At 34.7% G+C, this 24,400-nt stretch overlaps 1 protein-coding gene across 14 annotated transcripts in view; it reads left to right on the top strand.

Moving 5' to 3' along the window:
• LOC132713953 (sickle tail protein-like) overlaps window positions 1-24,400 on the top strand; it is a 155,366-nt gene that overhangs the window by 125,136 nt on the left and 5,830 nt on the right. For 13 of the 14 annotated variants that reach the window (XM_060696669.1, XM_060696673.1, XM_060696668.1 and 10 more), the window contains 11 exons: window positions 672-849; window positions 1,300-1,498; window positions 10,517-10,676; window positions 10,974-11,447; window positions 11,583-11,757; window positions 12,948-13,137; window positions 19,256-19,416; window positions 21,999-22,037; window positions 22,746-22,927; window positions 23,382-23,500; window positions 24,191-24,321. In XM_060696669.1, the coding sequence (XP_060552652.1) occupies window positions 672-849; window positions 1,300-1,498; window positions 10,517-10,676; window positions 10,974-11,447; window positions 11,583-11,757; window positions 12,948-13,137; window positions 19,256-19,416; window positions 21,999-22,037; window positions 22,746-22,927; window positions 23,382-23,500; window positions 24,191-24,321 (2,008 nt within the window). The remainder of the gene's footprint in view (window positions 1-671; window positions 850-1,299; window positions 1,499-10,516; window positions 10,677-10,973; window positions 11,448-11,582; window positions 11,758-12,947; window positions 13,138-19,255; window positions 19,417-21,998; window positions 22,038-22,745; window positions 22,928-23,381; window positions 23,501-24,190; window positions 24,322-24,400) is intronic. The other variant, XM_060696667.1, reaches the window with a different exon arrangement.

Consider the following 24,400-nt stretch of genomic DNA (forward strand, 5'->3'; position numbering starts at 1 on the left):
ATATGAGTTTCCATTGGGCCATGGTAATACATGTATTCAGTGTAATATGTACAAATTAATGTATTACAATATTAAATACATACAAATGTTGATGCTAATATACTAAAGTAATGTATTACAATATTACATGCATGCGTAAATATATTGAAGTTTATATGCATTACAGTATTAAATACATGTAGATACCTAAATATATGGTAGTTATACATTACTGTTCTTAATACATTCACAGTCATGTAGATACTACAATTTTAAGGCATTGTTATGATATAGATTAATACCTATATCAAAATTACTGTAAATATTTATTGTAATGCAAGATTTGCAAAGACATGCATAAATAATATTTTTATATGTATAGACTGGTACACAAATTTTCAAAGATTGACGTTGTCTGAAGTATAGATTTGGATTGTAAAAAAGTGTACATATGCAAACATATATTTGTGAAATGCATTTTTGCTAATAAAGCATAAACTGATGTTTGTGTACACAATGTATGTTACATGTGGTTAAAAGTCATATTGACTGTTTCATTTGAGAGTGAAATTTACCTCTCCTTGGAATATTGATGTAATATACATTCATGTAATATTGATAAAATTTATGTAAATAATTAACTACATAAGCATGTAATAAAGTAAATAAATGAAATAAAAATCTGTTTTCAGGGTCGTTCACGGGATCCCCGTCGTAGAGCTACTGTCGGATACTCACAGCAGCACAACAGGTCCATGGATTACGAGGGAACAGTGTCCGAGGCAGAGGGCCCAACATTCCATCGGGGAGGGTTTGTACGATCTAGTCTTCCTGCAGCTCGCAGCCCTCCATCTATAGATAAACCACCTGGTAACTTATTATAATTATTGTTCGATTACGTTTGGTATTGTGTCACACTTACATTGTTATATAGTGGAGTATCTTGACTTCTTGTTACTGTGAAAGACAGAGATGTTGTCAGATATCTTACCTTAATATTTGATGAATTAATTGTCCAAATATGTAAATTACCTTGTTAGAACCACAGACCTTCCTTGCCAAGTTCATGACAGACTTTGTCTGTTTCTGAAATCACAGGGTTAGTGGTTCAATGTCAACAAATCTAACCACACATAAGCTGATACAGCTTCATTTATGGCAAACGTGAAACATGGCTTACTATTTGAACATTAATAACAATTCATTTTTCTGATATTCAGATAAAAGAAATTTCACCCAACAATATTTGTCATTGTATTTGTTTTGTAATCTTTGATATATAATATTTTGAATATTGAACATTTTTCTTTGGCATTATAGGTCTAGTGTTTCTTATATTCCGTGATGAAACAAAGAAAGCCCTGTTACCTAATGAAATAACGCATCTAGACACTGTGCGTGCCATGTTTGTTCGCTCATTTCCTGGTAAATTGACAATGTCGTACTTAGAATCACCAAAGAGGAAAATTTACATTCTAGAAGCTCGAACCAATATATACTACCAGTTAGAAGATCTCAGGTAAGGAATATTATTGTGACCTTTCAGTACTGACAAGTTCATCTAAACATCAGATTAATATATAAAGATTTTAAGAAAAGTTAAGAAACAGTGCTTGTTTCATTTAAATAAAGTCAAATATAAAAAATCAAAATTGCATTATGATTTGGTAAGTTGTAGCAATGATGAGCAAATGATGAATGATTACAAACTCTTACCAGATTTATAGTTAATACACCAGATATTATCAACTATTAGCAAAATAGATATTAACACAAAGGCAGGAGATAATGATTATATTACCTATAATATGAAACAACTTCAACTGGAAAAAGAATCTGTCCTAATTTACAAGGATCTAGACTTGTTTGGATAAACATCAATGTGGGTATAATGGGGTATTATTGTACCAAGTATTGATATATTTTATTAATCAAAAAGGGAAACATGATGTAAGAAATGAAGAACTTTATCAGACAGTTACACAATAAAAAGACCTTGTGCATGTAACCTTGCCTTGATAACAAATGCAAGTGTTCTTGTGAAGCTGAACTATAAATCAAATTAGATTTTCACAATTTTCAAGAAAATCTGAGAATTGTTTCTTGCACCTCAATTCAAGATGAATATTTGTTCCTAGAGGAATTAACAATGCTGAAAAAACAGTGAGAAAATACAAGCTCAGCAGATATTTTTATATGGTTTTGGTCGGGGACGTTCATTTTTAGGTCTTGTGCAGCTTGAAAATGTTGTGAATTTCTGGTCCTTCCTAAAATGTATGTCATGAAATTGTCTTACAGTTTTAATGTTAGATTTTATTTGACGAGACACACAGGGGACTATTTTGACTTTCCAGGCAAAATACTGTCTGACAAAATTAGCAAGAAAATTATAATAGTTTGATATATATATTTGCTGAATCTAAATGTTGCACAATTTAAGCTGAAAGGCAGAAAAGAATATTGTTGGGAATGTATGAAATAATCAAATAGATGTCCCAGGTTTTAGTAAGCCTTTGTCTTCTAGAGGACATTGCAAGGGCATACATGCTGCTCTACTTATTTGATAATTGGTTTTGGGTTGAACCAGATTTGTACAGTCAGCAAAGTTAACCAGATTTGTACAGAATGACCAGATTTTGAACAATCAGTCCCAGATTTGAAACAGTCGGGGACGCAAGACTTTGTATACTTCAGACTAGATTTGTACAGTTATGACCAGATTTGTACAAACTATGACCAGATGTTGTAACACTCAGACCAGATTTTGTATACTCAGACCAGATGTGTACAGTCAGACGGCAGATTTGTACAGCAGTCAGAACAAGATTTGTACAGTCAGACCTAGACTTGTACAGTCAGACCAAGAAATTTGTACAGTCAGATCAGTTTTTGTATACTCAGAACGACCCGATTTGTACCAGTCAGACCATTTTTACAGTCAGACCAGATTTGTAGCAGTCAGACCGACAGATTTGTACAGTCAGACCAGATTTGTACACTCAACCGACCAGATTTGTATCACTCAGACCAGAATTTGTATAGTCAGACCAGATTTGTATAGTCAAGACCAAGATTTGTACAGTCAGACCAGATTTTGTATACTCAGACCAAGATTTGTACACCTCAGACCCAGATTTGTAACACTCAGACCAGATTTTGTACAGTCGGACCAGTTTGTGCAGGTCAGGCCAGACTTGTACAGTCGGAACCAGAATTTGTACAGTCAGACGCAGATTTGTCAGTAGATTTGTACAGTCGGACCAGATTTGTAACAGAAGGACCAGATTTGTACACTCAGAACCAGATTGTACTGTTTATGACCAAGATTGTAACAAAATCAGACCAGCTTTTATTACATTCAACCAGATTTATAATAGTCAGACAGATTTGTACTGTATGACCAGATTTGTAAAGTAAGACCGATGTTGTATACTCAGACCAAAGAATTTGTAAATAACTCAGACCAGTTTTGTACAGTCAGACAGATTTGTACAGCCGGACCAGTTTGTACAGTCAGACCAGACTTTGTATAAAAAAAACAGTCAGACAAGATTTGTACAGTCCAGAGCGCAGATTTGTAACACTCAGACCAGATTGGTACACTCGACCCGATTTGGTACAGTCAGACAGAATTTGTACAGTCGGACAGCAAGAATTTGTAACAGGTCAGAACCAGATTTTATACTGACGGCAGATTTGTACAGTCAGACGCAGATTTGTAAACAGTAGACCAGATTTTGTACAGGTAAACCTAGATTTGTACAATCAGACCAGATTTTGTACACGGTCGAAACCAAGATTTGTACAGTCGGACAGATTTGTTACATCTCAGACCAGATTTGTACAGTCAGACCAGATTTGTACAGTCGGACCCAGATTTGTACAGTCAAGACAAGATTTGTTATATCTCAGACCAGATTTGAGCAGTCAGCCAGATTTGGTACAGTCAGAACCAAGATTTGTACAGTCAGACCAGATTGTACAGTCAGACCAAGATTTGTTCAGTCAGAACCAGATTTGTACACTCAACCAGATTTGTAACAGTCAGAACCAGATTTTGTACAGTAACCTAGATTTTGTAACAGTCAGACCAGATTTGTACATTTGTACATCTCAACCCGAATTTTGTAGCAGTCAGACCAGAATTTGGTTTACAGTTGGAACGCAAGATTTGTACAGAAGGACAAGATTTGGTACACTCAGAACCAGGTACTGTATGACCAGATTTGGTACAATCAGACCACTTTATATTGTCATGATTTGTATAGACCAGGAGTGGTTGTACAGTATGACCAGATTTGTACAGTGACCAGATTTGTACAATCAGACCAAGATTTGTACACCTCAGACCAGATTTTGTAATTGTATGACAGATTTGACAGTCAGACCAGATTTGTAAATCAGTATGACGCAATTTTGTACAGTCAGAACCAGCTTTGTACATCAGAACCAGATTTGAAACAATCAGACCAGATTTTGTACACGCAACCCAGATTTGTACAGTCTGACCAGATTTGTGCAGTCTGGACCAGATTTGTGCAGTATGATATAGATTTGTACAGTAGACCTAGATTTTACAGGCAGACGCCAGACTAGATTTGTGCAAGGAATGACCAGATTTGAACAGTCGGACCAGAATTTGAAAAGCAGTCGGACCAAGATTTTGAAACAGCAGACCAGATTTGGTACAGTGCAGACCAGATTTTGTGACCAGAATTTGTACAGTCAAGAACCAGCTTTGTACATTCAGACAAGATTTGAAACAATCAGACCAGATGTGTAAACAACGCACCCAGATTGTACAGTCTGACCAGATTGTGCGCAGTCTGGACCAGATTTTTTGGCAGTATGAAATAAAGATTTTGTACAGTATGACTCAGATTTTTTACAGGCAGACCACGATTTTGTAACTGTTAGAACAGATTCTGTGTACAGTGAACAGTCCGACCAGATTGAACAGTCAGACAGAATTTGAAGCAGCACGAACCAGATTTTTGTACAGTCAAGACCAAGATTTGGTACAGTCAGACCAGTTTGTACAGTCGGACCAAGATTTGTACAGTCAGACGCAGATTTGTATACTCAGACCAATTATGGTAAGAGTCAGACCAGATTTGTTCAGTCAGACCAATTTGTACACTCAACCCAGATTTGTACAGTCAGACCAGATTGTACAGACCAGATTTGTACAGAGTCAGACAGAATTTGTATACTCAGACCCAGATTTGTAGAGTCAAACCAAGATTTGTGCAGTTCGACCAAGATTTGTCGGAGTCGACCAGATTTGTACAGTCGGACCAAAGATTTGTACACTCAGACCAGAGTCGGAAGATTTGTAACAGTCAGACTCAGAGTTTTTTCAGACCAGATTTGTGTACAGTCAAGACAAGATTTATAAAAAAAAACCAGATTTTGTACAGTCGGACCAGATTTGTACAGTCAGACCAGATTTGTATACTCAGACCAGATTTGTACAGTCAGACCAGATTTGTACAGTCAGACCAGATTTGTACAGTCAGACCAGATTTGTAACAGTCAGACCAGATTTGTTCAGTACAGACAGTCAGACCAGATTTGTACACTCAACCCAGATTTGTACAGTCAGACCCAGATTTGTACAGTAAACCTAGATTTTGTACAGTCAGACCAGATTTGTACAGTCGGACCAGATTTGTACACTCAACCCAGATTTGTACAGTCAGACCAGATTTGTACAGTAGGACCAGATTTGTACAGAAGGACCAGATTTGTACACTCGGACCAGATTTGTACTGTATGACCAGATTTGTACAATCAGACCAGCTTTATATTGTCAGACCAGATTTGTATAGTCAGACCAGATTTGTACAGTATGACCAGATTTGTACAGTATGACCAGATTTGTACAATCAGACCAGATTTGTACACTCAGACCAGATTTGTATTGTATGACCAGATTTGTACAGTCAGACCAGATTTGTACAGTATGACCAGATTTGTACAGTCAGACCAGCTTTGTACATTCAGACCAGATTTGAACAATCAGACCAGATTTGTACACGCAACCCAGATTTGTACAGTCTGACCAGATTTGTGCAGTCTGACCAGATTTGTGCAGTATGATAAGATTTGTACAGTATGACCAGATTTTTACAGGCAGACCAGATTTGTACTGTTAGACTAGATTTGTGCAGGATGACCAGATTTGAACAGTCGGACCAGATTTGAACAGTCGGACCAGATTTGAACAGCACGACCAGATTTGTACAGTCAGACCAGATTTGTACAGTATGTCCAGATTTGTACAGTCAGACCAGCTTTGTACATATTCAGACCAGATCTTTGCAAACAATCAGACCAGATTTGTACACGCAACCCAGATTTGTACAGTCTGACCAGATTTGTGCAGTCTGACCAGATTTTTGCAGTATGATAAGATTTGTACAGTATGACCAGATTTTTACAGGCAGACCAGATTTGTACTGTTAGACCAGATTGTGTGCAGGATGACCAGATTTGAACAGTCGGACCAGATTTGAACAGTCAGACCAGATTTGAACAGCACGACCAGATTTGTACAGTCAGACCAGATTTGTACAGTCAGACCAGATTTGTACAGTCAGACCAGATTTGTATACTCAGACCAGATTTGTAGAGTCAGACCAGATTTGTTCAGTCAGACCAGATTTGTACACTCAACCCAGATTTGTACAGTCAGACCAGATTTGTACAGTAAACCTAGATTTGTACAGTCAGACCAGATTTGTATACTCAGACCAGATTTGTAGAGTCAGACCAGATTTGTTCAGTCAGACCAGATTTGTACACTCAACCCAGATTTGTACAGTCGAACCAGATTTGTACAGTCGGACCAGATTTGTACACTCAGACCAGATTTGTACAGTCAGACCAGATTTGTACAGTCAGACCAGATTTGTACAGTCAGACCAGATTTGTACAGTCAGACCAGATTTGTACAGTCAGACCAGATTTGTACACTCAGACCAGATTTGTACACTCAGACCAGATTTGTACAGTCAGACCAGATTTGTACAGTCAGACCAGATTTGTACAGTCAGACCAGATTTGTATACTCAGACCAGATTTGTACACTCAGACCAGATTTGTACAGTCAGACCAGATTTGTACAGTCAGACCAGATTTGTACAGTCAGACCAGATTTGTACAGTCGGACCAGATTTGTACAGTCAGACCAGATTTGTACAGTAGATTTGTACAGTCGGACCAGATTTGTACAGAAGGACCAGATTTGTACACTCAGACCAGATTTGTACTGTATGACCAGATTTGTACAATCAGACCAGCTTTATACAGTCAGACCAGATTTGTACAGTATGACCAGATTTGTACAGTATGACCAGATTAGTACAATCAGACCAGATTTGTACACTCAGACCAGATTTGTATTGTATGACCAGATTTGTACAGTCAGACCAGATTTGTACAGTCAGACCAGCTTTGTACATTCAGACCAGATTTGAACAATCATACCAGATTTGTACACGCAACCCAGATTTGTACTGTCTGACCAGATTTGTGCAGTATGATAAGATTTGTACAGTATGACCAGATTTTTACAGGCAGACCAGATTTGTACTGTTAGACCAGATTTGTGCAGGATGACCAGATTTGAAAAGTCGGACCAGATTTGAACAGCACGATCAGATTTGTACAGTCAGAACAGATTTAATACTGTCGCCATTAAATGATATCTGGGGTTCATTTTGGTACAGGTCAATTTCTCCACTTTCAGGAGGGTGATCCTATGGAACATGCATCATATTTCATATCAAAGAAAAATCTGCTTCATTCAGTATTTCAAAAAGTAATTGTTCTATTGTGAAAAATTTTAATAGCTATATAAGTACTCTATTAGTGCTGACAGCTTGGCAATCTAACCAGGCATTGTGCCATTCACTCATGTTGATCAATTTTAGTGTTTTTTTAATTTACACCCTTAAACAGGCATCAGAACATATTAACTGCTGGAAAAAATAAAATGCATAAAAAGATGCATGGTTCATTTTTGGTGCTGTCCAATAGATAAAAGTAAATCAGGCAACAGTATGTAGAGCCTGGTTGTAATGTACAGATACCAGTTAAGCTGGCATTGAGGCTTAACCACTTTATTTCTAGCAGGGTCACTGTGTAATGATGACAGTAATGTTGTATCACAGTATTTGCATTTACTGAATGCTGACCTGCTGATTGCTGGAATATTCTCATATCAACAGATGTGATCAGATATTGAGTGATCTATGAATTATTGATAATCTCGTTATTATACTATCATCATGTAAACACTACAATCAATCGTGTGATATTAGGTTAGCAACAAAATATATTATGAAAGTCATTACAGTGCTGAATTATTCTCTTACATTGTTGCATTAAAATATCAACAGCACCATGAGTAGTCAGTTGATAGAACATATATAATAATAGAATATAAAGATATTTAGGGGGCCACATATTTGTTAAGATCAGATTGAATTTTGGCAGGGAATATGGAAATATCCCTAGTCAACTAGTTAAATTGAGGGAAATTGTAGCAAATAATTTAATTGTAGGGTTTATTGGAAACAGATGCCTTGATAAAATGCAGTTTAAGATGGCAATAAGAGATAGTTGTAGGCATTGCATGCTATATGTAGATTAATCAATGTAACGGGGAATACGTCTAGAAATGCTTGCCGCGTGACAACATACAATGAGCATGTCACATGCAAGAAAAGAGAAAGAGGAGAGTAAATTTCCCAGTGGTCATTAATCATAACCAAATACATTATTATCATTAGGTATGCAGCGACTAATAGGGTATTGTTTGGAATATTTGTGGTGATAGTCAGAAATGGTTCCTTTTGTCTGGCTTTATAGTAGATTGTTCATTTGCATTAGCAGACATATGCAAGTTTATATTTTGCTGGGTAACGTTTATATGTTATTATATTAAAATCCTTAATTTCTCTTTTCAGAATTATAAGGAATTTTTCAAGTTTTTCATAATTTATGGATTATTTCATTTCTCTGAATCTATTCCTAATTCTGTTACACTAACTTATCAGGTCTCGTAGATCTTTAATTTACTGACAGTTATCATAACCTTTTAATGGGTTTCATCTACTTTGGGTGGAGTAACACGTTTGATGGACTTCTACTTTTGGTGGGTTAACACCTTTGATGGACTTCTACTTTAGCTGGGGTTACAATCCTTTGGACAATTACTTTGGGTGGGTTAACACCTTTGATGGACTTCTACTTTGGGTGGGGTTACACCTTTGATGGACTTCTACTTTAGCTGGGGTTACAATCCTTTGGACAATTACTTTGGGTGGGGTTACACCTTTGATGGACTTCTACTTTGGGTGGGTTAACACCTTTGATGGACTTCTACTTTAGCTGGGGTTACAATCCTTTGGACAATTACTTTGGGTGGGGTTACACCTTTGATGGACTTCTACTTTGGGTGGGTTAACACCTTTGATGGACTTCTACTTACAATCCTTTGGACAATTACTTTGGGTGGGTTAACACCTTTGATGGACTTCTACTTTGGGTGGGGTTACACCTTTGATGGACTTCTACTTTAGCTAGGGTTACAATCCTTTGGACAATTACTTTGGGTGGGGTTACACCTTTGATGGACTTCTACTTTAGCTAGGGTTACAATCCTTTGGACAATTACTTTGGGTGGGTTAACACCTTTGATGGACTTCTACTTTAGCTGGGGTTACAATCCTTTGGACAATTACTTTGGGTGGGGTTACACCTTAGATGGACTTCTACTTTGGGTGGGTTAACACCTTTGATGGACTTCTACTTGGGTGGGGTTACACCTTAGATGGACTTCTACTTTGGGTGGGTTAACACCTTAGATGGACTTCTACTTTGGGTGGGGTTTCACCTTAGATGGACATCTACTTTGGGTGGGATTACACCTTAGATGGACTTCTACTTTGGGTGGGGTTTCACCTTAGATGGACATCTACTTTAGGTGGGTTAACACCTTAGATGGACTTCTACTTTGGGTGGGGTTTCAAGTCATCAATGCTGAAAACAGATTTTTCTATTTTTCTTCTTTTAAGGACTTCACTGAGGTTTTTTAACATGACATGACTGAAAGTTTGTCAAGATTGCCAATGATGTAGGTCTAAATCAATAATTGTCTGTTGAAAATTGTAGATCATTTGCTCTTCTTGTTTTTCAAGACCGATTATTTTAATTATAGTGAAAAATGACCCAAAAAAGGAAATGCATTTGAATGCTTTTTTCAAAGAATTGCACAAAAAGTTGGTATCATACAAAAAGTCTATTTCCAATTTAATAAGCATAGATATATTTCTTTATTATCCTTTACATATTTTTCCATTTTATATGGCCCATTTGATGTAAAAATTTCAAATTTTAGGTTTTTTAGGCTTGTTAACCTCAGTGGGGTTTCTTCTGGGAGAGGAACATTCTGTTTATGTTATATTTTGTCATGGTTACAATTACATCATACAGAATTATACGTGTCTGTTATTTTGTTTTATCACAGGGATATCAAGGACCGTACAGTATTACGTGTACATGAATGTGACAGTGAGGAGCCGCAGCGGGTTCATGAGAAGCCCGAGGTCAGAGGTCGAACTATACAAATACCAGCAGGATCTCAGGGCTTCTATGGCACACTACCAGCTTCAGCAATCACTAGTCAGGTAATGCACCCCTGTATCTAAATTCCATAATGTTTGCTAACATCTGAAATTATCTTTTGGTGATTCTTATAAGGCTTTATCTTAAGTGTAAAATTTGCTGCTTCATTTTTAATTTCCTCTTTTTTTGCAGAATTAAGATTTTAGCAGTGAACAATTATTTCTGAAATGTTTGAAGACAAAATTTAGGATATTGTATAAGCAATATGTGAACATCATATTATTAACTTTTTACCATTTGCAATTTAATTTATGTAGGTCATCAGAAATAAAATGTATAGACTATGTTATCTGTTACAGGTCCATCATAAAGCACAGACACTGCCCTCGCATATGCACCATCCTGTTTACATGTCACATGATGACATTAGCCAATCACCAGCCAGAACGGCTTATGAAAGGTCAAGGTCACTTACCCCTGACCCTATTAGATCAGCAAACTATGCTCAGAACCCTATATATGGAAGAATGGGTATTTCCCCAGAAAGACCCCCACCACCACAAGATAGAGTAGGACCACCTGACCGACCTCTTGTACTTAGAACTATTCCAGAGAACAACCTAATGATGAATGGCATAAAGAATGGTGCGGAATATTATGATTATATGGATGGATATGGTCGACCATCTGGTGCACCATCACCACGGCAAAGTTCCCGACCTTCTCCTCGACAAGCTATGTCCCCGCCGGCTATACCATCAGTACCAAGAGTAGAACCTACACGACGAGCTTTCTCCCCGCCGCCAAATCTACAAAACTATGATTATATTCAGGTACAATGTATATAATTTTGAGTACATTTATAAACATTAATGTTAGCAAATCTTTTTTTTGTTAGTATTTTACACTGAGATAAATATGTTAAACTGGTACATATATACTACAGTGTATGTTGTTAATAATTGCAGGTTATTCCCAGTAGTCAAGCCTCACATAGTCAAGGCACGTATATTGTGAAAGGTGCTAGAGCTAATACTGTTGTTACTCCTCAGCGAGCTACTGTAGCATCACAACCAACAACAAAAGCCTCATCACATCAGCCTCAGACAGGACAGTCCCAGAATATCCCTCAGCAATCTTGGCGTAAGTTTATACTCAGTCTTAGTACTCTTCTGCTACACAACAAAGCATTCATCAATGTTATAATAATTACAGAAGCATTATTTCATAATTATAATGTACTGATTATAAACTTGTAATTTCTTTAACTAGAAATATTTTTACAGAAAGTAAATGAAAATTAGAAAGTTGTTCAGCAATTTTGTGATAAAATGACAGACACGATATTTAGTTGACTAAATTTTCTGAAACAAAGGTAAAGGTATAAGGTAATTACAATGAAATTTTATTCGTGTGGAGTCAGCATATAATTAAAATATTAGATGTCTGCTTTATAATATAAGTGTTGTTCCTCAAGGTCATCAGAAATGCTAGTTGTGTTCATAGTCCTGACTGATATGCTAAAAATATGTTCTGAAATATTAAATAACAATAGATTTTTCAGCAATACTCTAATGTTGAAAATACTGAATTTAATTGGGAGAGTACACAGCTGTCAAAACTATATTGCTGAGACTGTCTGAGTCTTATTAAGAGATTTATACACGTCAGAGTAGCCTGGCCGGAAGGTGATAATCGGCCTGCAAAATGAATAATGGCTCTGAGGGCTTCAGTCTGAGGGCATTATTCATTTCAGGGCCGATTATCACCTTCTGGCCCTACTCTACTCTAAAAAGTACTTTGAAATTTCTTTCATTGAAATTCCTGTCTGCATTTCTACTGTATTGTACAGTTCAGTAACTTCTACAGAGTTGTTTACTTTTTGTGTGTTCAAAGTGCACGACTGTAGAATCTAGAAGCAAGTTTTATTTTAATTTTTTTCGGAATGAATTTGTTGTATTATTTCTTTAAATTTCAATGGTAATAAAACTGTGTTTGTACTAAATCGGCTTAAGCTCTCATAATAAATTCAAGCGAACCTACTTTCACTTTTACAGTTAACTGTTTGATGAGGTAAACTATGACGTCATTGTTTCAGTTTGTGCACGTGCACATGTTCAGTGGACTGATTACTAGTTCTCGGCCCGTAAACTCGTAAAGTCGTAAACTCCTAATAGGTCATGTGACACTCACAATCAGTTGAAATCATAGGCGATTTTGTTACTATATATAGTAACAATTGTATTAAATAGGTTAAAATATCATTGTTGACTAGGAGAGTTATCAGGATAATGTTTGTTTAATGAATTGTATAAGGATCATCTATATTATAGGTGAAAGGTCACCAGTAGGGAGACATTCATTACCAATGTCTTCAGTTCCGTACAGTGGGTCTGGCACAATTCATCAGCGATCTCAGAGTTACAGGGTACCTGGCACATCAGATAGGGAACCATTACTTGTTACCCGGCCACGCAGTATGACACCCTCACCACTAGACATGCAAGATGTGGATACTACAAGGTAAATGAATACAAGTACTGTAAATAACATCATAATGTATGTTACCAGAGTGTACATATTTTAAAATAACGTTACTATGTATGTTACCAGAGTGTACATATTTTAAAATAACCTCACTATGCATGTTACCAGAGTGTACATATCTTAAAATACATCACTATGTATGTTACCAATGTGTACATATCTTAAAATAACATCACTATGTATGTTACCAGAGTGTACATACCTTAAAATAACATCACTATGTATGTTACCAGAGTGTACATACCTTAAAATAACATCACTATGTATGTTACCAGAGTGTACATATCTTAAAATACATCACTATGTATGTTACCAGAGTGTACATATCTTAAAATAACATTACTACCTATGTTACTAGAGTGTACATATCTTTAAAATAACCTCACTATGTATGTTACCAGAGTGTACATATTTTAAAATAACCTCACTTTATATGTTACCAGAGTGTACATACCTTAAAATAACATCACTATGTATGTTACCAGAGTGTACATATTTTAAAATAACGTTACTATGTATGTTACCAGAGTGTACATATTTTAAAATAACCTCACTATGTATGTTACCAGAATGTACATATCTTAAAATAATGTTACTATGTATGTTACTAGAGTGTACATATCTTTAAAATAACCTCACTATGTATGTTACCAGAGTGTACATATTTTAAAATAACATCACTATGTATGTTACCAGAGTGTACATATCTTAAAATAACGTTACTATGTATGTAACCAGAGTGTACATATTTTAAAATAACCTCACTATGCATGTAACTAGTGTGTACATATCTTAAAATAACATCACTATGTAACCAGAGTGTACATATCTTAAAATAACCTCACTATGTATGTTACCAGAGTGTACATACCATAAATTAACCTCACTTTGTATGTTACCAGAGTGTACATATTTTAAAATAACCTCACTATGTATGTTACCAGAGTGTACATATCTTAAAATAACCTCACTTTATATGTTACCAGAGTGTACATATCTTAAAATAACGTTACGTTGTGTGTAACTAGAGTGTTTATACCTTAAAATAACCTCACTTAATAATGTATGTTACCAGAGAGTACATATCTTAAAATAACGTTACTATGTGTGTAACTAGAGTGTTCATACCTTAAAATAACCTCACTTTGTATGTTACCAGAGTGTACATATTTTAAAATAACATCACTTTGTATGTTACCAGAGTGTACATATTTTAAAATAACATCACTTTGTATGTTACCAGACTTTTTACTCTTGGCTGATAAATTTTAGCACTTTAATATTGAAATCTTTTAAATTAAATACAGACATAAAGCAAGGCTTGTCCATCATTTTTTGTTGTTGGCAGATGAAAAGCTAACACATAAAGGAATAAAATATACATGTACAGTCTAACTTGCCCATGCGACCACGTGTATTAAGCGACTTTTGTCTTAAACGACCACTTTAAATTCCCCCCAATCATTTTCTCTCTATATCTTTAATGTATTAAGCGACTTTTGCTCAACGCGACCAGCGACCGCTAATTAGTCACCTAATTGAGATAAAGCTTTTCATTAAACGACCACTTTTACCTGTCAAGTAATTGTGTTTTTAGAGAACGCCGCCGTGTAATGTGACAAGTGTCAACAATCAAAACACAACAAATAAACGTGTGAAAATCTCTATTTCCCAAACCGGTTTAGCGTATGCAAATGAAGGTAAGTATACGCGTGACGTTTATTATCCAATAATATCGGATAAACAATGCAACGCTCCGCCCCTACTGAGATGGTGTATACGCTTGGCTTGTTGACATTTAGACTGCATTGAATTGACCTTGAACTTGATCAGCAGTTAAATTTATCGTAACAATTAGATGTAGTTTGTTTATCTCAAATAAAAAATGCACAACAGAAAACATCTTCACTATTAGGGGTTTCGTGTTGGAGACAAGGAAAAGCAACGGAGAAGTTAACAAATTCTGGAAAAAATGTCACACATGTACGTAATAGATCAAAACTGTTTTGCACCCCGTTTTGTCAATAAATATCAGAAAGTTATTTTTTACATTTGCATCCATTTAGATTATCGGAGCGTACTAATTATTCAACATTTATATAAAAATGAAGTTAAAAAGCATTCCTACCGCATAAGAAAGATGTCATTTATAAATTTTGACTTTTATATCATGCTGACTGTCTTAAGAGACCGTTTCATTAAGCGACCGTTTTGGGTGTTTCCCTTGCGCGGTCGCTTAATACACGTTTGACTGTATATAGATACAGTGACAGTAATACTAATAGGGATCAAACATCTTTTAACTTTGTCAATGCTACATGGTGCAAGAGCTTAAATTAGATCTTCCGGGAAAATATTCTGAAAGGATATAGATAAATATCAATTAAGATAGAATTAGAGGTGATAGATACAGTTTATCAGTGACTTTACTTGAATATTTCATAGACGTTACAGATCCGTTCTACTGAAGATTGATTTTCTCTGTTATATTAATTTGTCAGATTGTTTAGATTTCTTACCATATTACTATACTCTACTATACTCTACTATATCATTCTTCGAGGGTTACATTGTAGACTGTGAGGAAGTTGTCTTACTTTCTTACAGAACAAATACAACTTTATACTTGTGCCTGAAATAATGCTTAACCGATATCCTGCTAAATATGTGTAATTGATTTGCACTGCTTTAAATGTGGTCATTGTTCCGTTGTCATGAAAACATCAGCAGCAAAATCCAGAGACATGAATTTCAATTTACACAATTATCCTTCTTATAATAACTCAGTCTGTCAAATATTTTCTTTATGAACATTGTTTACTACTTTTGATGTTGTTATTTGTCAGGAAAAGACATAATTATTGAGAAAGCTGGAGTACTGCTTGTTAAACAACATATTTTCATATTTTTTAATGTTGACTGAAGTATAATGGAGCTTTTCCAGTATGTCTTACCTGTGTGTTAAACTAGGCTCACATATTCTGACTAAAACAAGGTACACATGTATTATACCTATTATAGCATAAAATCGGCTATTTTTCCCTCTTTTGCCCATGTTATAACGGGACCAAAACCATGTGTTAACATAGTCACACGCTCTTGTTATAGCCCGGTTTCACCTATGCGCAATACATACAGGGCCCAGTAAACAAACAAACAAAAAATGACGATTTGGCCTGTTTGCCGAAGAGTCATGCGCTCTTGTTATATTGAAATTAATTGATTCGAGGGCCTAAGTCGCATATTCCAGTAACTATGCCGGAAAAACGGCGTATAGACATCGGTGCTAATCTTGGTTGTCGCCCTTTCTAAGAAACGGACAGTTGTCAATGTAAACAAATACAGTAGAATCTACAGGTCTGTCATTCAGTTTAACACTCCGATTAACTTACAAAAGTAGATAACACAAAATTAATATGAGAAAATGTTTTTTATTTATGTTAATGTTGATAAATGCTCTTTATATTTCTTTGAGAGAATAATGCTTAGTGCCTGATTTTTTTATAAACTTGTTTGCTTGAAAAAAAAACCGATTCTGATGTCACTGATCTTTTTTCTACCGTCAATCTGAAATCACTCTAAGAATTTCTGAGGGTCATGTTTTGTCTTGGGTAGAGGATAGAGTAATATATGTAACGTTTTTTTTCTTGAGATAATAAATCTCCAAAGGCCAAGCTTTGTTAAATCAATTAAAATTCAAAATTTCGTTCGGTTCCGAGAATTTTCCAAGTTGTTGGCCCCGGAAAAATGAAACGCATACGTAAAACATAGAATTGGATAAATACCGTCCAAGCACAAGAATTTAATGTAATTGTGTTTTGTATAAACTATACATCACAAATCTGTTTGAAAATTTTATGCTATAATAGCATCAACGCACATTTATTTCGTGTTATAAAGTCTGAAGAGTCCCTCGGAACTGTTGGAGCCCTCGCCCTACCGGGGCTCGGGCACCAACCGTTCCTCGGGACTCTGCAGACGTTATAACACGGAAAACATGCGTTAACCCTATAAAACAGGACACACATGTATTCTGCTAAAACAAGATACACATGTGTTCTGCCTAAAACAAGGTACACATGTAGTCTGCCTAAAATAAGGGTACACATGTATTCTGCCTAAAACAAGGTACACATGTATTCTGCCTAAAACAAGGTACACATGTATTCTGCCTAAAATAAGGTACACATGTATTCTGCCTAAAACAAGGCACACATGTATTCTGCCTAAAACAAGGCACACATGTATTCTGCCTAAAATAAGGTACACATGTATTCTGCCTAAAACAAGGCACACATGTATTCTGCCTAAAATAAGGTACACATGTATTCTGCCTAAAACAAGGCACACATATTCTCACTAAAACAAGGTACACATGTATTATACCTAAAACAGGACACACATGTGTTCTGCCTAAAACAAGGCACACATGTATTCTGCCTAAAATAAGGCAAACATATTCTGACTAAAATAAGGTACACATGTATTCTGCCAAAAAAACAGGCACACATGTATTCTGCCTAAAACAAGGCACACATGTATTCTGCCTAAAATAAGGTACACATGTAGTCTGCCTAAAACAAGGCACACATGTAGTCTGCCTAAAATGAGGGTACACATGTATTCTGCCTAAAATAAGGTACACATGTATTCTGCCTAAAATAAGGTACACATGTATTCTGCCTAAAATAAGGTACACATGTATTCTGCCTAAAACAAGGCACACATGTATTCTGCCTAAAATTAGGTACACATGTATTCTGCCTAAAATAAGGCACACATGTATTCTGCCTAAAATAAGGTACACATGTATTTTGCCTAAAATAAGGCACACATGTATTCTGCCTAAAACAAGGCACACATGTATTCTACCTAAAATAAGGTACACATGTATTCTGCCTAAAACAAGGCACACATGTATTCTGCCTAAAACAAGGTACACATGTAGTCTGCCTAAAATAAGGGTACACATGTATTCTGCCTAAAATAAGGTACACATTTATTCTGCCTAAAATAAGGTACACATGTATTCTGCCTAAAACAAAGCTGTATTTTTTCTGTCTAAAAGAAGGCCCACATGCATTCTGCCTAAAGAAAGGGACGCATGTGTTTTTACAGCATGTACAAGGTAAAATTAAGTATTTTGGAGACTAATCCAGGAAAAAGTAAGACTATAGTAGACTGTGTATGATTGTAGCATTGTGTTAACTGCTTGCTGTCTGATAATTCTTTATAACAATAAAGTAGAAGTTAAAATATAGAATATTATATATATACGAAATGTCTTCATGTTTTTATGTCTTGGGCATAGAGTCTGTAAAAGGGATTTTATTAGGCAGGGCATCATGAAAAATGAATAAAACATTGGGACTGATGTATACTGCAGACACATTTATATACACTGTGTATCCCTTTTAATATTGTACTGTAATTGAACGTACGCATAACCCAAAACACTCCGTTAGAATAAATTCACTAGAGGAAAGACAGAATATATATATACACTGGAGTAATAACAAATCTTATCTTAAATTTAGGCTTCCAGACTCTTTTAAAAGACAATAATATTGATTAATGGCTCTAGGAGATTTTCTCTCTACTATTGTACAAGTTGTTGCCTTTCTTGTTGGCGCACACAGAGGCGGGAAATCTCTCCATATATAGCCATATACAAAATATCAGCAGATGTTAGAATCAACATGTTCTAGTATGATTTAGGTGAAAATTGCAGCATTTATGGATACCTTAAGGGTAAAACTTGTTCCTAACAAAAGAAAAAGAAAAAGTAGCATCTTATTGACCATAACTTGTATTAATTTAAAGTCTGTTATTGGTGAAGTCAGTATTCAACCAGTTGCAACCACATACTCATTATTCACTTGAAAATTCCTGGTATATGTATAATTGCTGCAACCTCATTATTTGCTAGAAAATTTCTTGTTAAGGTTTTTCACTTTTGTTATTTACTCATGTGTGAGGGTCATAATTTTACGTCACTGTCCACTGTATTGTGAATCATAGAATAGTTGATGGTAGCACTGTCTGTCTGTTAACTTACCCAGTATAATAAACATGTCTATTATATATATTGCAGGGATCGTATTGACAAAATGGAGCATCAGCTTGCCCATCTTGCAGCGTGGGTACAGACAGCAGTTGTACAATCATCCAGTAGTACAGGAGCACCATCTAGTGTTAAAAGTACAAGTAGTGTAACGTCTGATACAAGCCCGCTGTTAGACTCAGCTAGTGGTAGTAAGTTAGCTGCTAATTCTGCTTTATCATTTCCTTTAATGTAGCATTAAACAAAAATATCAAATTAGATGATATTACAATGTTATAATTTTAGCAGAGAGTCAGCTGATTTAGCATATTAAGCTAACTGGTTACCTCCATCATCCAGCATCAACAAAAGACATCTCTAAATCTACTGGTCATTCTTGTTTACTGGTATATTGTCTGCCTAAACATAGAATACATGTTTTACCAAAATAAAGCTTAGACTCATAGAATTATGATTATGCTACTATTTTGTATGAGTTTGTATGTTATATTACTGGTTTAAATGGTTCCTTAGGGTTTAAAGTGGCATGCCTCCAGATGAGTTTTTTTCAGCTTTATAGTTCACAGTACACAGATGCCCTCTAATGCCTAAGGTCTTCTAGTACTGGTTAAGCTGGACAATTACAATTTGAATAGTCACACAATTCTTGACATGGGAAAAAAAATGTAATATAAAGTTGCTGTGTTCTACTTATTATGAACCAATATACCATTAACAATTTTCTTGAAGCAGAATTCCTATACATTGTTTATTGTTGGAAGGAAACATAAACAATGAGTTTTGATTGCTTTACAATAATGCAGTATATAGTTTAAACATCATTAAATCTTGCCTAACAGCCAAGAAATGACATTATGTCATAATGCAGCAGACATTAAAATTATTGTCTTCCGAAATCAATCAACAGAGTTAAACTTTCTACACTGACCTCAGCAGTAAAATAAAGCTGCAGTTACCATGGGGATAATTTAGCAATTTATTTTATGAAAATGACAAGTAAAATTACTTAATCAAAAAAGAAAACAAAAAAAACTCCCAAAACAAACAACACAACAAAACAAAAGAAGATGCAAATCTGTTGAAGATTTTTGTGAATATGTATCTATTTCAAACATGTTCATAAGTTAAAATACACCAAAACAACACATATTTATTTTAAAATCTTTACTAGTTTCGACTGTTGTCTTCATCAGAATAACGTACAAAGTATTTGACGTCACGTCCGTTAGGACGCCAACGTCAACGTGACAAAATTGCGCAAAAACGTGAATGTAAAGTAATTAACAAATAGATATGGATCAAAAAGATACAGCGGGTATTAATAATAGAACTATATTTCTACAATATAAAGCAGAGAAAAATGATAAAACCCAACATACCTATATGTCAAAATATATCATATAATTTTATATATACATTCACTGGGAATTAGCAAGAAAGCATTACTTTAATTAGCCAGCAAGTTATCTAGAATAATAAAAAAGATAATAATAATGATATAATAACAACAACAACATTATCCATTACATATAATCATCATCATCACCAACACTAATTTGTAAAATAAAATCATTATATAGATAATTAGTTTTACAAATTATCTTATTCATTTATTCATTATTATTATTGGTGTTATTATTATTATTATTTGTGTTGATGATGATGATTATATGTAATGGATAATGTTGTTGTTATTATTATATCATTATTATGTTTTTTTATTATTCTAGATAACTTGCTGGCTAATTAAAGTAATGCTTTCTCGCTAATTCCCAGTGAATGTGTATATATAAAACATGTTCATATAAATTTTCAATTATACTCATTCCTTGATTGCTATTTGAAGCTTCATGTACATGCACATTTTTATTTGATTTCCATGGTGATGATATTTTATCAGACACTAATTAGAAAATCTGTTGATTTGTTTTTGTTGGGTTGTAACATTATACCTTTACAAGCTGTTATTTGAGAATATTTTGTATGTTGTTTGATGGTGAATTTTTATGAAACATTGTTGACTGTATTATATTTGTGGTGTTGGAAATACTAAACAGTATTCTAGCTTAGCTTAACTCTACAAACTCTATGCTTGTAGTGGAAATGACAGTGTTTTGTGCTGCAGCCAGGCCTAGATTGATTTTGATGGCTTTTTGATTTAGATTTTTTGTTTTTGAAATTTGTAGATTTACTAAGAACAATAATTTTATTATTACAAAATTTAAAGATGATGGAGAGTTGGTCTAGTGGGTAAGGTATCAGGTTGTTGTTGCAGATATGATGAGTTTGAGTCCTACTGGTTTCAAGGTCATGTTACCTCATGGTTTTCTAGCAAAGTCATGTTACCACATGGTTTTCCATCAAAGTCATGTTTCCTCATGGTTTTCCATCAAGGTCATTTTTCCTCACGGGTTTCCAGTACTCTTGAGCGCTTCAGTTAAGCTCTACCCTTTCATTACAAATATTTTAACTACAGTCATTGCCAGGCAAAGTTGGTATTTTGATATGTAAATCAATTGTCTTTACAAACAATTTACAAATTACAGGTCATTTATTACTTTTGCAAAAAGTAAAGAACACAGGTTGAACTTTGTACTGTTGTCAATTTTGTTTGCTCAATAGATACCTGTTTGTTACAGTTATTTATTTATCTCCTTATACCATGTAAAAGCAACACCAGAACAGGTTCTAAAGGTAATACCTAATTACTTAATAATATTTTATTGAATGTATAAGGTTTGCTTGCTATGCCTATCTAACATTATATTTGCAGAAATTGAGGCAGAGGTGAGGGGCTTTAGGGAGCTTCAAGGTATTGTCTATACTTGTATCATTAAAATATGCATGTCATTGTAGATGATATATATATATATATATAAGTATACATATACATGTATATTGAGGTTATTAAACATTGTCAAGTACATTACTGAGTACACAAACCTGTATTAGACCAGGTACTAGCCAAGTCTAATACAGACTTTACAGCCGTATGCAAATCCAATACGATCAGTATTGATAAATTTCACATCACCAAATTTTTGACATTTTAACTGAAGTTTGTTACTTCAAGTACTTTAAGGATTTGATATGAATTTGGACTTTGAAAATAGTACAATATTGATGTGATCGGGATTGTTTGGATGCGTAATATGAAAACCAAGCTAGATTGAACAATTTTTTTGATTGCTTAACTAATTTTCATTTGGGTCTGTATTAGCAGAGCAATTGTTTTTCTTCTAAAGTTATATCATTATTGATATCAACATATTACAGTAAGACAACACTTGTACCAATTCATTTGACAAATAAAGATTGTGTTGATTAACCATACAAAAAGTTTAAAAGAAATTTTATGCAATGGAAAAATATATCATTAAATAAAATGTTTTTGGCTGGTCAACAATTGAAATGATCTCACTGGTCATTTGAGTTGATCCAAACTGTCAAAATTAAGAATGTTTAGCCTTGATATTTTGTATCGTAACTATTTTATTGTATGTAGTGTATAATTATGTAGGTTTGACAGACATAGCTTCAGACGATACTCCAACATTGTCTCAGGACATGAAGAACAATATATTGTCTATAAAACATCAAGCAGACGCATTACGATCAGATCTACGCAGCTTACGTCGTTTACAACAAATAAATAAAGAATCCATCTTGGAAACTGTTGATGATGCATGGAGAAAAATCAGGGTAGGCTGACAGCTTATTAAAAGATAGTAACTATATACAATTTTTACTGTATCAAACGTCAAATTATATAACTGACTGGGCCTCCTTGGTTGAGCTGTTAAGTTATCCTGCTAAGTTATGGAAGTAGTTTGGTGGTTATACTCAGGTGCCCACTTGTGTCTAAAATGATTCACTTAAATTGTTTGCAAATAAAACCAAAAAAAATGAATTATAACTGACTTGTCCATTTTTGTCCCTCATTTTGAAGAAAAATGGAGAATATAGGAGAAAATAGAAATGGACTCGCAAGCATGTGCAGATCTAGCATTGATCAAGATTTTGCTCTGGAAGTCCAGATCCATACTTCCAACTTTTGAACTAGTACAAGAGTTTTCTTCAAATAAAATGGAACATTTGTAATATTTTAATATATCTTATTAACATGAGTACAGTATGAGAAATGTTTTACTGGTAGGAGGCTTTGTCTTCTGTTCCGGGTGCTGAGCATTTATTGATACGTCAACAACGAAATGAAGTGGATGTGATGTACAAAATCTACCTCGAGGATAAGGCACAGGCTGAGAAAGAACTCGGGTAATAATATATATATTTAATCTTATATCATTGATGTGTTTATACCAAAACTAAATAAAACTCATAGAATCACTATATGCCACCATATCGCAGATTTGCACCCAAATAATGTCAGTTGACATTGTAAACATGATATTGTTAAATAGCTCTGATGATTTATAGAAACCAATGAGAAATAACAGTTAATGTTAGAAATTGTTTAATATAATTTTTTTACACTAATTCTCTAATCTTTGCTTTTGGAAGAAAAAAAAGGGCTTTTGTCATGACCCTCTCATGTGTTGGCGTCTGCTTAGGTTACCGTTAACCTTAATTTAAGTTCCATTTTCCTAGAAACTATAAAAGCTATTCACTTGAATCTTGGTATGTCATGAAAGGACGCCATTTCAAAAGGGTGGATAATCCTAAAATATGTGCTATTTATTATTTAATCAAAATCTGCTGCTATTTCCTGTATAGATTCCTTCAACTTCTTTTTTTGACACAGTGCGTTGGTCAGTTTAAGGAATATCACAATTAAAATTATGATTTGGTCAGCCAACTGTTAATGTGTTGTTATACAGCATGAATGTTCAGACTAGCCTGTCACTATACTGGTGGCAAAGGCTTTACAACTTTCTGTTTTATAAAAGATAAAGATATGTTGACAGTTTATTATAGAAAAGGTCACTTTATAATTTCTATCTACAGAGATTTGGAGCATGCTGTAGAAGAGTTACGGTCTGATGTTCTATCCCGACAGTGCCGTGTACAGATGACCGATGTTGAAGGAATGGCTTTAGTACTGAGTCATGTGACTAAACAACTGGGTGACCTTAAAGGTAAACTTGATGAAATTCTTAAATTTTTTATATTGGTTCTTTCCACAGATCACAAAAACCACTGACCTCTTTGTGTAAA

Source organism: Ruditapes philippinarum, unplaced genomic scaffold (assembly GCF_026571515.1).
Source record: "Ruditapes philippinarum isolate M1 unplaced genomic scaffold, ASM2657151v2 ctg186_1_1_1_1, whole genome shotgun sequence".
Taxonomy (NCBI): domain Eukaryota; kingdom Metazoa; phylum Mollusca; class Bivalvia; order Venerida; family Veneridae; genus Ruditapes; species Ruditapes philippinarum.